We start from the raw sequence: 14,105 nt of genomic DNA on the forward strand, positions 1-14,105 counted from the left end.
GTCAGATGCTTAATGCTCTTCCTCCTGTCACATTCGATAGGACCAATTTGGAGAATCCTGCAGAGGTAAAAAGAAGACAATTAACAATGACAGTGTGGTAATAGATGAAGCTATAAAATGAACCTGCTGCCTGCAGGATGCTTTGTATGATTTCCACATGAGGTAGTAGAAGGGATGTGTTGTCCTCGCTCTCCATTTCTTCTCCTCTCTTGTCTCTTTTCGGTGGTTTCTTGAGCGCTCCCCCTCAGAAAATATGCATGTAAAGATCATTTTCCGTGTTCTGATTGGACTCTATAATTGAAATATTGTCCTGCTCATGACAAGCCTTGTAAATTTAGGTTAACCATGTTTTTATGTTATTGATTCCCAGGACATGTTCCATCCTCACACGGAATTAAATGGAATCAATATATCAGTTGTCACAACAAAAATTACGTATGTACAGGAGCATTAAAACCAAACACAACTAAAATAACCTCCAGCACTGCGCTGGCATCCAAACCTGGACAATCCATTTTATATGAGCCACGTTTAAGCGCTACGTTGAAACGGATGTTTGCTCGCTCGTCTTCCTGCAAGCGTGTCCTCTTCTTGGGATAGTATGTATAAATATAAATATATATCGTGGATTGTTTTGCGGTAATAACTGTCAGACTGTGTCGGCGCACAAACAGATGCCATCGTTCAGTGGTATAATGAGTTCAAGATAGGACGGAGAATGACAATGCTCTCTGATCCCTGAATGTCACTCTGGTATAAACCACAACACTGGTTTATTGCTGGCATCATGCATTCAGCAGCACGCCATGATGTGACAGACAGAATATTGGGGGGGGAAAAAAGAAAGAAAAATAAATAAAAACCCCAGAAAGCCATCCATCTGGATGTTTAAGTTTCCACTGACCTGAAATTTTTGAAAAGCTAATTTCTTGGAAGCTGATGACCTTTTTGGAGAAAGCTTTGTCAAACGGCAATTCAAGCTCAGGCACCTAAAGAGCTTTACAGTAATAACCGGGGATCCGCAGCTCGGGAAGCATCACCCCTCGCAGCTCATCAAGCCAAGCGCTTGTATAATCTAATTTGATTTTAATGCTTCTCTGAAGGAGATTGTGCTCTTATTACTGTGTAATGATGCTGTTGTCAAGAGCCAGCGGCGATGTCTAATATCACAACCATGTTAACTACTTCTGTGACACTCCTCTCAGCGTTTCCCACATTGTCTCCAGTGCACAATGGCCTGTGCCGTATATTTATGACTTTGTTGTTCGGGTTGCATTTTTCTTGAGGAATGACAGAAACCCAGTAAATCCCTTAAACTCCCTTCCTTATTACCTTTGTCTGATATGGTACTTTTTTCGTATTCAGTACAGTAGATAGAGCATAACGATGAAGGTCTTAGCTGAGATGAGGAGAATTTTGAAGTGCTCACACTCGGGGGCAGCAAATGGAAAAGTGACAAGCCTGGTGCACTTGTCTATTTTACTTATTCGGTGCCTCTGTTTCATATTCCGCCTCGCACCGTGGGGTTATTTTCCTCCAGGGTTCAGGAGGGCACGCTCTTTCATTTCTTCAGAAAATTGTTTCGCAGGATTTCAATCTTTGGCTGCTAGATATGACAAAACACAATATCAAGAACACTTATGTTTCTTATCTGCCATTTTTTCTGGGTATAAATAAAAGATCAGTATAAATTTGAGTCAAGTGGCCTCGAATGCACATGTGAGAGATGAGTATGAAAAGAACTATGAACCTTGGGACAGCCCCACTGTACATTTTCATCGCTTGCTCAAAATTACCTTGGCAGCGGGGCTTTGTGTGTCATTCGTCATCCTTGAAAATCAATTAGTCTCCACATGATAGCAATCCAGATGAAATCTTTTGAACGTCCAGACAATTGGACACAAAAACCTCTGAGTGGGTCTTTGGATTTGACATTATGTAAACCGCATTTCTTTTATAGTAATAACTTGATATGATGGTCAATTACATGCAGACGGTGGTAACTACAGCATAAAGTCAGATCGCTGCAGGGCTGTCCCAAATATTGATCGTGCCTCAACAGACCTTCAATTTACCACCCAATAAAAATCATTGGACCACACCATAGCGAGCGCCAGAGTAATTATAACACCTTTAAAGGCAGTGATATTTAAAGAGAATATTTTCTGTTCTGCGATCATTCAGCTGTCCGTGGACATCTTTATGCATTAAATAAAGCCAAACAGAAACCTGAGTGCTGTTCCACCGGGTTGAACATCTAGCACACGTATAATAATTCCACCGACTGTGAAGTGCAAACTGTCAAGAAATGATACAGCACTGTGGAATCCAAAATATTCCTCAAACATATACGTTCTCAAAACACACGGCGCACAGATCTCTTGTGATATATCACTTATGATGATGCACATATGTGCACTCTATGTATACTGAACAAGCTCCCAGCGGTGTGAAAACATCCAAACGTTGTCCTATTGATGTCCCTTTTTTTTTTTTTTTTCCCTGTTTGACTCTTGTCAGAGGTCAACCTCAAGCAGCATGTGGTGGAATCAGGCGTTACTGTCGGTGTCACATTGATGCATTACGAGGCCCGGGAGGTCATGTCTCTGTAAACATACATTATCAAAACCCATAGAAAACGTGTGATGTTGACCTCACCAATAGCGGGGAAGCAGGGTCACACGGTGGCAGAGAGCAACTTTGTAGCCGCAATGACGTTCTTGTTGCAAATGAAGTGGGGGGGGGGGGGGTCAAGCAATCAAGACTGCTCAGACTCTGTGTCAGCACCATTATCTTACACTGTCTGAAATGATCAATGAGCTAAAATAAAATGATCACAAGCTAAAATTGGCCTGCTAATGAAAATGGACTGTTTAAATACAAGCTGGGGGGCGAGCAGCTGGAGAGGGAAAGAAAAAGGGCACCAATTTAAACGCCAACAAATGGGAGACAATACTAGTAACAAGAATGCCTTAGACCTTTTCAATATATGTATTCATAATTTTCAAGTTAATATTAAATTGCTTTTGTATAAACTAATAACCAGGAAAAGGTGTTCTAAGCACACACGTACAAAGATGTTCTCAAAGGTTTTAATATTGTTTATACAGTACAAGATTTATACATTCGGCAAACATCGTCATTTAAGACTGTAAACAGCCATTTTATTTCATTTCCTATGCATTAATAGATTTTATTGAAAATACTGTGAAGCACAGACTTAAAGTATAAAAGGCACTTAAGGCACGAAACGGCTTTCCTCTTCGTAATAAATACATGTTTATTACTATTATGGTAACGCGGATTTGTAAACATGTTAGCCCCTCCGTGCTGCAGAGGAACCCCGTTATCAATGTCAAGAAAGACGCAGCATTATAGAAAAATATTTATAAATAATTTCCCCATAAATAAAAACATCCATGCGAAACATTTTTTTTTCCTGCAGGTGCTCATCAACCCATCTACTGACCTCAGAAATCCAGCCAAAAACAAGTAAAATACGAGGGAGAAAAACAACACGGATAAAGACATTTTCTCAAACACCAACAAAGACAAAAGTGTGTTTCATCTTTTAACAGATCTGTTACGGACATGCGATCAAACAAAGAAGAAAAATGGACTGTTTGGCTGTTGCTACCATATACAAAGTCATATTCAGCTCTTAACTATTGCTACAACTCTAAAAAGCAATTCTCAAAAGAAAAGGGCAATCTGTAAGTTGACGATCGCATTAACAGCCGCGCTGCTCTGGTGCAATTTAACTTACGGCATTTACTTATCAGCTGATAGTTTCATTATGTTTCATCAAGAACGGAGGAATAAAAAAAATCCAGCCCGACTTGTGTTGAAACTGTTGTTCCTTTGCTCTAATTCACCTCCATGGCAGACACATCGTGCTCGCCGTCCGATTTCTCCGAGCCCAGGTCGAGCGACTCCGGCGTGTTTTGGCTGTCTGATGGAGAACTGGGCTCTGTGGACGCTGGTGTGCCCGGCTCTGGGGTTTCACCTCCAGCAAGATCGTCCAGGGTAGTGTTTCCTGATAAGAGATGATATTTCAATTTAGTACAGTTTCACAACAAAAGAATCAGATTTTGGTGACATCTGATGTGAGCATTACCGTTGAGATCCTTGTCGCCGTTCACTTCAGGAGCAGGAGGAGGAGCGGGGGCCTCGGGCAGCATCCTCGGTTCACCCGTGACCTCGGGGAGTCGGGGGGCCAGAGGCCTGGTCTTCCTCGCGGGGTTCAGGAAATAACAATACGCACAGCGGAAGGCTGAAACAACGCACAAAATAAATAAACCTGCTGTACGTAGTTTATGTAACCTCACTAACACATTCTGAGACAGACATAGATTAATATACATGAATACGAACCGATGACAAAAAAATGGCTGAGATGCATAAACATTTCAGATTGATGTGTGGCGCTACTTTGCATATTCAATCTTGTTGTGTTTTTGCTTACAGGAGTTGGTGGTGGCAGAGGCATTTAAGAGCCATATGATATACTACGCTGCCAAATGCTAGAGGGCAAATGAAGGCACAGTGTTTGATGGAGACTGACAAAGGGTGCTGGGATTCTTAAAGTCTTACCGATGTATTCAAATTCTTCTTTTAATGCCATGCCGTTATGAGACAGACACTGCTGACATACGAGAGCGTATCTAGGAGAAGGAAAGACAACCTGGTGAGGACGGCGGACCGTACAGCGGCCGGTCTTAAAGGCTCAAATGAAGCTCAGAGTGTTCACTGCTGTGTTTGGGAGGTGATCTTCGTTATAACACCAACACATTCGACGGTTTAGAGGACAGCAACTGCAGAGCTGTGTCACCACTGTATTTTTTTTTAGTTTTAGCTTATCAAGTGTACAACACATTGTGTTCCCATGAGAAATATGTAGAAAAATGTTATCCAAACCACAATAATCACACTTCTTGAATAGTAACACACTTATGAACATCTAAATAAAAAACAGGAACTTTCAAAGTAAACACGATTTATTGCAAAATGTCAAATGATTTATGTTCATTTAATTTCACACAAGTACACAAAATAAGGTATAAATGAAGTTTGATAAGTACACACAAACTAAAGATCAGAAGACAACACCAAATAAAACTATGTGAATCTTTGTGTACCCTGCTCAAATGAGGAGTATAAACGTCCTATGCATGCAATGACTAAATGTAATGTTGAAAATCCACTGTGTCCACTTGTACCTGTTTTGAGGGCCGTCGCCGACGAGATACTCGATGACTCTGTCCACAGCACCCCTCTCCCTGGGGAACACCGGTCTGGCCAGCGGCGGGCCTGGGGGGTGCATCCCTGCTGAATCACAGCATGGACGGCTGTTAGACGCTCTGCAGTCTCGGCCGACGGCGTTAATAATCAGGGCTTGCTTACAGTAGCAGCTCTGCAAAACAGTTTTCTGCACAAACCATAAAACAACTGCCCCTTTTTTTAATGAGTTAACACCGGCTCTCACTTGCAAAGCACGTCCCAAATCCCTGCTGCGTTGGTGAGTTGTAATTAATATAATCTAACATCAAGAGCAATCATAGGAAGATGACTGGTCATTTCTGTGAGACTTGGCAGAGTCTCAGCATCCTGCTGGTTATTAATTTACCAACATATGGAAACTCTGTGGTGACTCTTTGTATCAAATTGCTTTTCACTTTCAATTTTCAACAGGAGCAGGTGATAACATCAAGTCATGTAAACCATTTGTGAGGTGTTCCCAATGCCAAAGGCAATTTCACTAAGCATTAAAAGACATTTAGTGAGATTCCACCACCATTGCCCAGAGAACAAACGCAGGTCTGGCTAATTAATCATAGTTAATGTAGTCTTGCATGGAGCATACCTCACAGTTGGCATTCTACGTGGCAATTACAGCATGCAGCTTCTTCTACTCAAGAAGCACATTTTCTTTACTGTTCCCACTTTTTTCCCCCCAACACTGTGCTTACAGTCCAGCAGTAGTTAATACTGAATATTCAATACATCCAAATCACACACATACTACTTTATAAAAACAGCTCTATGGGACAGTTTTCATCTTGTTGATCGGACAGTTAAAAAAATCTTTAAACACAACCAAATATGTGGAATATCACTGGCCCCAGGAGAGTAAAACAAAAACAGCTCATACTTTTATCAAAAAGTAACCAATTTCTTAACTTCATTCACAATTACACACTTGTTTGAGAAAGGTTGGACCTCTTTAATAACATTTTAATTCTACATTTCTATAATTACCCATTACAACTGCTGCATAGCACACCGCAGCCTTGCTGACAACACAAACCACAGAGCTTTGAGCAACTGGGGACACCGAGCCAGGGAAGAGTAAATCACACCTTAATCGACCACATTATGATCCGGTCCCCCTGTGTGCAGGTAACTCACCGACTCCTGGAACAGGTGTTCCAAGGGTCACAGGTTTCCTCATCAAGCTCTGCTGAGCAGCCATGGCTGACAGGTTCCTCTCTGGGGGTCCACCTGGAGCAGAGTGGGAAGAACGTCCAGGATAGGTGGGCCCAGAGGCAAGAGGAGGGCGGGCGGCGGCAGCACCGCTCGCAGGATTCACCACCACTGGGGGGGTCTTCGGGATGACATTGCGCTGGCGGAGCTCTAACGTGGGAAGAATGCAGGTTGTTCAACAATAGAAGAAAATGCAAAAGTCGTTAATTTTTCTCAGAAGTGTTCAACTTTAATGTTACCTTGTCCTGGTTTTGGAGACATTTGAGGTCCCTGATTGGATTCAAGTTCCTTAAGCAAAAAGAGCACAAAAAAAAAAAAAAAGCATGGCTGAATAAAGAGAAAATCTGCATTCATTTCCAGTTAACTTTTAAGAAAAGGCAAAAACAGATGAACTCACAATTCTCCTCCTGGAATCAGGATCAAATCTCTCTAGAATCATCTTGGCGTTTTTATAGGTCTCAGTCTCCATGACTTCTTCAAGCTGAGAACAGCAGCAGCAAAAAAAATGATTTAAAAAAATTTTAACATTTGGCAAAAAAAAAAAAATCTCTCCTTCTATTGAGTCCAAAGTAATTATTTGGTAATCATTAATTGCAAATAATATGAAAGCGCATAATTAAAATACTCCACCAATAACACTACGAGTACAAGTGACGCAGAAAAGGCACCGTGTGCGCGTCAAAGAATACAATAGAAATACGTTATTCATCCAATTGTGAATCTTCATTTTAAATAAATATCAAACATTTCTTAATGTTTACATATAATATGAAGAATAATTACATTCACTACTTCAATAATGGAGATTGTGAAAATCCATCAGGCCTAATTATTGAAAGTTATTAGACTTGACAGAGGATGACAAGCAATTTCTCAGATTTATTCCTTTCCTGCACTAAATGCTATTAATTAAAGTGACATTAGCCGAGTGGCTTATTGGGTTAAGTCACTGCACCAATCAGATGCTGCGTGCACAGATCCTACCATGAGCAACTATCTTCCTGCAAAATGAGACAGTTCCTAAAGGCCCTTCATAAAACTCGGAAGGAATTTCATTTTACTTCGCTTCGAGGACCATTTGAAATCGAAGTGACAATGTGCTTCACAGATGTTATGAGTTACTCTACAGAACTGCTTTCTGTGACATTTAAAGAAACGTCTTAAAGTAAACCTGGTGAACGGAAAGAATTGTTGTCAGAATGCTGAAGCAGGTGAGCAGAAGATCGAAAGAACCAACTTTCTTGGTTTACTTTTTTGAGCAGCACTGGCTAGAGAAGAAACTGAAATATCACTTACTATTTTTCTTTTTTGTGCTTTAAGATCTTCTAATTTTTCATCTAGAAGAAAAAAAAGAAAATTAACAACAATCTGATGAAGAACCACAGTTAATATTAACTCATGAAAGAAAAAGAAACTTACTATTTTTTTCAGTTCTGCGTGAAAAAATAAAAACAAGCAATTTCCGAAGCAGCCACACTCTGGAAAGAAAAAGAAATAATTGCTGGTCACTTCATTTAGCGGACACACAAAATGTGCATTTCTAATTTTTTTGTTTTACTTACAACAATGGAAATACTATGAAAGGGAGAGAAAGTATGAGCCGCCCCATCAACTGTTCAGGCAGGTACCAGAAATACACGACCAGGCAGGTGATCAGGTAGAGGAGAGACGAGTAAAGCAGCAGCCGTCCGCCCCATAGCTTCAACTGCCGTTGATACTTTTCACTATAGTCTTCAAGAATCTGTATATCCTGTGAAGAACAGCACATGTTGGGTTATTAAAAGTGCCAAATGTGGCAAAAAAAGTTTGTTTTCATTCAATGCTGTTCCAGAATCATAGAAGCCCCTTTAAATAAAAAATCCACTAGACAGCACAAAAATCAATGTTCTGATGAGTTGCTGATAGTAGCTTGTTTAAGGAGTTAGGGGAATATCTCGGGTCAGGTGCAGCTGTTCGCATCTTCCTTCACTGTGTTTGACAATATATGATGTGGTCACCAAACGAGACAGAGACTAAGGTTGCCTTTTAACATCTTTAAGTTTCAGAGTGCAGAAGCCAGTTGAGGCACACTGGGTGAAGTTATTTTAACATGACAAAACCAGAGTGCAAACAGAGCCACACTGAGGCTGTGTGGCTGTATTGGTCCACACCAAACAACTCTAAACTATATATATACACATACATACATATAGGTTTTGAAACATTAAAATGATGGAGCAGTTCTATTTTTTTCCATGTTAATGGATGAAACTGCTGCTACTTCATATTAAAAGCACAGTCTCATGCTGTAAAAGAGGAGCACTATTTTGACCGAGACACACTGATTATTTTTGGGTTAGCAGTTCCACTTCAGCAATATCACACTACAGAGGTGTATAACTCACCAGCAGAAACACACTGAAGCTTATATATTGAGTCAAATTATTACATTTTGTTCATGGCAATAAAGACAAGCTGGCTCATTATATTGTAGTTGAGCAACAAGTAATTGATCTTCAGACTTGTTTTGAAACGGAAATGCTACACCACAGCTCCAGAGTGCTGAAGGCTCCGCCACACCTAAATATAGTAGATGAACAGAAGAGGAGCCACTCCTGGTCACTATGGGTCCACTGTAACATGTGTGTGTGTCACTCCAAGCACTGTACATACTGATCTCAGTATGCATGTTGTAACGGCACACATACACAATTAAAAACATGTCTTATAAAAGGCGATTAGAAACTAACTGGATCAACACCATTCATTCAGAACTTCAGGACCACCTGACAGCTTCCTGATATGAGGGTTTCACATGGCCCCAAGGACAAGGGCTGAAAATAGCCCAACACTAGCTTAACTGTAGGAGAGCAGTAAAGCCACTTCGCACAGCTCCTGGCATTCATCCACAAATATTTGCTGAAGATGAAAAGCTGCATGCTTACATTATGGGTTCAATGTTTTTTTTAATTATTATTTGATATTAATGACAGTCTTGGGAAGTCACATATGTCTAGAACTTTGTATTCATATTCAATTGCAATTTACTTTTTGCAAAAACTTCTCTTTATTAAGATGACTTATATTTAACCCACCACAACAAGAATAACATCCAGGCTGACACTTTGAGTGGACAGTATGAGTCGACGTTTTGCAGGCTTAAAAAGCAGATGTGGCCAAGGCATTAAAAACTGTTAAGCAATACCCAGTTTTATGCGCAAGTTTCTAGCTATAGATCAAGTACCACGTGTCACCAAACATGCAGGAAATGTCTGTTTCCCCCTGGTCCTTATCTGGAGTGGAATGTTGACCTCAATGCAAACAGATAAAATAACCTGCTTTTCTGCACAAAGTAAAGCTGATAACTTTCTACAATTCAAAAGATAATACATACCTTATCAATTCCTTCCAAAACATCAACAGTAGACGGCTTAGCCTGTAAGACAAACATTGAGAAGCAGAAAAATACATTTTTTTCACAACAGTGGTCTTGTTTGTCAGCACTTCTTCAAAAATATCTGGAAACTTCCTGTTGCTTCTTCCCTATATGCAGTGTTGTAACTTCACCAGTCTGTTTTGTATGCTAGTGTGATAGCAGAAGACACAAGTGTACACTGAAATTGCATCTTTGCTGTGACTATTTAGGTTACAAGGCTTGTTTCTGTCAACCAGCATTAATGTAAGCCATTTAAAATACATCAGAATACCATAACCAGTTCAGTTTTTGAATACACACCCTCCACCGTGACACCACAGCCCCCATGTTGACAGTCTCTCACTGGGATCTTCCTCTGATGTTCGCCCCCCCCTGTTGAAAACAGTGATGAGCTGTCGTTATTCCTATCTCCTGAAATAAACACTGGCGAAAATAAGACTAGAAATTGACCAGAGTTACAATGTCGTGAACTGACTCAGCTGACTGAGATTAGCTGAAAGGGTGACTTGAGGGTCCAGAGTTTGTGGCACTGCTCCGTGTGGTTAGTTATCTTAACCTCAGGCTGCTTCTCTTGTGCAAGTCTTCACAGGTGTGAGACATGATTAACTGCAGTCCAAGAGCCTCGCACAACACAGCTAAAACTCCCCTCAGACCCTGAAGCATACACACGTTTAGGTTAAATCACCTTTCCAGAACGCACTGATTGGCTGCTTTTGGAAAAAAAAACTTGAACACGCTGGCAGGAATAAGCTGCTCCTGCTAACTCAGACTAGCAAACCTGAGCGACTTGTCTGCGAGTTTTCGGAGATGTCAGGAATTTAAAGCGAAGAAACAGCACCAGCTGAGAGCCGGGGTCGGCTGTCACGGTGCTTGCTCGCAGCTACAAAAATCCACAAACGTCTCTTTTACCGCCTGCACATTCCGCACGGCTCATTAGCATTGTCGTGACACCGGCTAACTTTGCGCAGCCGCGAGCTAGTGAGGCTAACAGCAGTTCACGGCTAACCGGCCGGGTCAAACTTTCTCCAGACTTTAGCGGCGCGAGCTGGGCTAACGTGTCCCGGAAAGAGCGCGGCGGTTCCAAGGACGGGCGACTTTACCTTTAGCGGACGAGGTGTCCGGTGTGAGGAGCAACCGGTGTCAGGACGGGAGTCCTCCTGTCTTCACAGGGCGGGTGGGGGAGTGGCCGCGGGGGAGGGCGCGTGGAGCAGGAGCGCGGCTTGAGCCTGCACGCGGGGCCGCTCTGTGGCCGAAGGGCCCCCATGTGCTCACACAGGGGGGGGGCACAGGGGGTGTCAGGAGGTAAACCTGTTGAGGAACGCTACTATTAAAAATTCTACAGAGTTTTTATAACTTTAACTTTAAAGGTGCAACACTGGTCACATAACTTTCACACAGGTTGCCAGTTTAGGAGAGTGTAGACAGTTTAAGGACATGGCACTGCGCAAGGCTGGCATCAAACCTGCTGTGCCGACATAAAATATGGAATGCTGCACTCCTTGTTTGGCAACATCTGGAACTCACATAAGATTGGCTCGGGAACCCAGAAGTAGTGACAGCCTTGCCCTGCCCATCCAAGGTATTCCCTTTCATCAAATCATCACATTTGGATCATCTTGGTGATCCAAATGTAATTGTTGACCCTTAAAGACAAGTAGGAACAGGCACCAATACGTATTTATGTATTTTAACTCAGATGGTCTGAGTGATCTGTGAGTCATGCATATGATCTCATACGTTTGGTAGAGAACAATATGCGTCTTGAATGCAGTCTGGGACAACAGAGTAGCCAGACAATTAATCATACGCAGTGGCGGTTGGTGGCAAATTTCTTTGACTCTTTTAAACAGTCCAAAGTCTGGTGAAAACGTGGATCGTGTGTTAAAAATCCTCTTCTCAAATTTGAAGCACTATCCTGAATGCAAAGAGGTCAGTGGTTCCAAAAAATCAAAGTCAATTTGGAAGAAGCTGAGTCTAGTGACTGGGTTGTTTGGGTTCAATTCCAGTCAGTACTTCAACCCCTGATTTATTAAAGTAAAAATTTCTTTGTTTTTAATTTCGTGAGGAGAGTGTTAGAATTGCAGCCCTGATTCTATTCTGTGTTTCCTTCTGTATGTTTTTGTCACATTTTTGGGTGGGTGGACTGAAGACTGTGAAGTTTATTTTTGAGGTGTCAGTCCATCAGCTGTCAGACTTGAATGAACTCGCACTGTGATACGCTGTACACATGCAATCCTTCTTTTGAGCCCACCTTGTATCATTTATTGCACAAATGTTGTTTCAGAACAGAATGTTTTGTACTCTATGTTGAAGGGTAATTGTGCAAAGCATTGAACCTAAAATGACTCTCATTGTGATTACATCCTTTAAATGGTTATCACTCTGTCTGCCAAATGACTGCAATGTTGTCTCACTTTTACAACTTGGAAAATAAGTTTTAACAACATTAATTTACACCACATTCTATGGCAAATGCAATGCAATTATCAGGTGTATTATGTGTTAAAAAAGAGCAAATCTGAAGAACACAACAAAATGCCAATAGTAAAAGTTTCCCATGGTGTTTTAATTTGCAGGTGGTATACATAAAATCAAATAGTGAGACTCATTAGTGAACACAGTGCCAGCCTGGGGGTGCCCATAAAAGAAAGATCACAAAATAACCTATTGTTTGCTGACAACAACAAGTTAAGTTGGAACAAATACTACAAACATGTTGCAGTTACCTCAATGAGTATAACATTTGTTGTATTCAGTGAAACAGCAGGCTTTCGCTGTTTAAATCTTGACAAAATTACCTAGACATCAATTTGCAGTCAATTCACAGCAGGTAAATAAAACCAGTCCAAAGGATTTATCTGCAGATTTAAAAAAATGTTTTTTGTTTTTATGATTTAACTTCTGTTTTTATATAGGACTGGACTTCCAAAATGGCTTCTTTAAAAAAAAAAAAAAAAGCCTTAAGATTAGAAGATAGAGCAGGTTATGTCCACCATTTAACCAACTCCCCCTATTAACAATGAGCAAAAGTTGAAATGATCAAAATATGTCTGTTTTGAAGAATGGACGATGTCAGTTTTCCAAACTCTAATGCTAGAATTGTATTCAAAAAAGTATTCCTCAATCACTGCTGTGGAGATAATCCTCTGACTGGGCACAAAGAAACATTATGAAATATCACATAGACGCATGGTGCTGTTATGCTGGACGCTGCTATGTTGTTCAGGGCCATCATCAGTCATCAGATAAATGCTACGATCCAGCACTCTAAAATAACATTTCAACCAAATGATCGGGTCATTTTAGCCATTTTAGCCATTTAGAACTCACACTGACCACACGTTTATGGTCATGCAATCTGTTGTTTTTATGTTTCTATGGGTAATTTTGGATTAATATTTATGATTTTTTTTTATGTTTAATCCACTGTTTTTACAAATGATAAGAAACTTGCTTTTCATTTCTTCACTGAGAGTCTGTACTTTATATATGTATATGTATATGTATATGTATATGTATATGTATATGTATATGTATATGTATTGGATTATACATGATTAACAGTTTACATTTGTCATGTTGCATTTAGGTAATTTTATTTGCTTTGACATGTATTTGCAAGCTTACCCCTGGTTGTGTTGGAAAAGATTTTTTCACATGATCTTGTGGTCAGCACTCTCATCCAACAGTGAGAAGGTCCCTGTTTTCAGTTTGGGCTTGAGGGCCTTTCTGTTTTTTATTTTGCACACATCATTGTGTTCCAAATAAAAAGTTAGTTGAATAGAAAATCTTTTGTGACTCACATTTCACAGTTGAAACATAAAGCATAGAAGTTGTGAAACAGCAAGTTGACTGTGTTATCTGTAAATTCACATAACAATATGCCATTTTTTGTTTGCATTTCACATTGATTAAGTTTGTATTAATGTCTAGTGACAGTAGCCTTCTTTTTTGGTTTGGCAAAATTGCATTTTGGTTGTGTAAGCTTGAAAAAAATAGAGATTAAAAATAAACCTAACCCACATTAAGTACGTGATTTTATGGACTGTATGTGCTTGGGTAAAGAGACAGTCTGACATCCCATTCACACAAACTGTATCCACCACTGATTCTGTATGTTCCGCCATTGTAAGGACTGAATAGCTTCAACAGACACACCACAAAAACACTGGCCACTGGTTGACCACAGAGACCCAGCAATGGCCAA

The 14,105-nt window shown here is 40.5% G+C and overlaps 1 protein-coding gene across 2 annotated transcripts; it reads right to left on the minus strand.

Annotated features, from left to right (window-relative positions):
* Positions 1-3,082: 3,082 nt before the first annotated feature.
* Positions 3,083-11,091, minus strand: lnpa (limb and neural patterns a). 2 transcript variants are annotated; one of them, XM_030112780.1, is made up of 13 exons: positions 10,999-11,091; positions 10,199-10,270; positions 9,857-9,898; positions 8,046-8,233; positions 7,903-7,961; positions 7,780-7,820; positions 6,881-6,964; positions 6,723-6,771; positions 6,409-6,633; positions 5,220-5,325; positions 4,594-4,664; positions 4,118-4,273; positions 3,083-4,036 (listed from the first exon to the last, which is right to left on the minus strand). In XM_030112780.1, the coding sequence occupies exons 2-13, from the start codon at positions 10,223-10,225 to the stop codon at positions 3,867-3,869; spliced, it is 1,218 nt and encodes a 405-aa protein (XP_029968640.1). In that variant the 5' UTR covers positions 10,226-10,270; positions 10,999-11,091; the 3' UTR covers positions 3,083-3,866. The 2 variants fall into 2 exon arrangements, with proteins under 2 accessions (XP_029968640.1, XP_029968639.1); XM_030112779.1 differs by having other exon boundaries at positions 5,220-5,328.
* Between the last annotated feature and the right edge of the window lie 3,014 nt (positions 11,092-14,105).

Source organism: Salarias fasciatus, chromosome 16, assembly GCF_902148845.1.
Source record: "Salarias fasciatus chromosome 16, fSalaFa1.1, whole genome shotgun sequence".
NCBI classification, from domain to species: domain Eukaryota; kingdom Metazoa; phylum Chordata; class Actinopteri; order Blenniiformes; family Blenniidae; genus Salarias; species Salarias fasciatus.

Coding starts and splice junctions, on each gene's coding strand:
- lnpa (XM_030112779.1), bottom strand. CDS start 10,225: ATGGGGGCTGTGGTGTCACGGTGGAGG. Junction 9,899..10,198: donor CTGTGGTGTCACGGTGGAGG/GTGTGTATTCAA, acceptor TTTGTCTTACAG/GCTAAGCCGTCTACTGTTGA. Junction 6,772..6,880: donor CTGATTCCAGGAGGAGAATT/GTGAGTTCATCT, acceptor TTTTTGCTTAAG/GAACTTGAATCCAATCAGGG.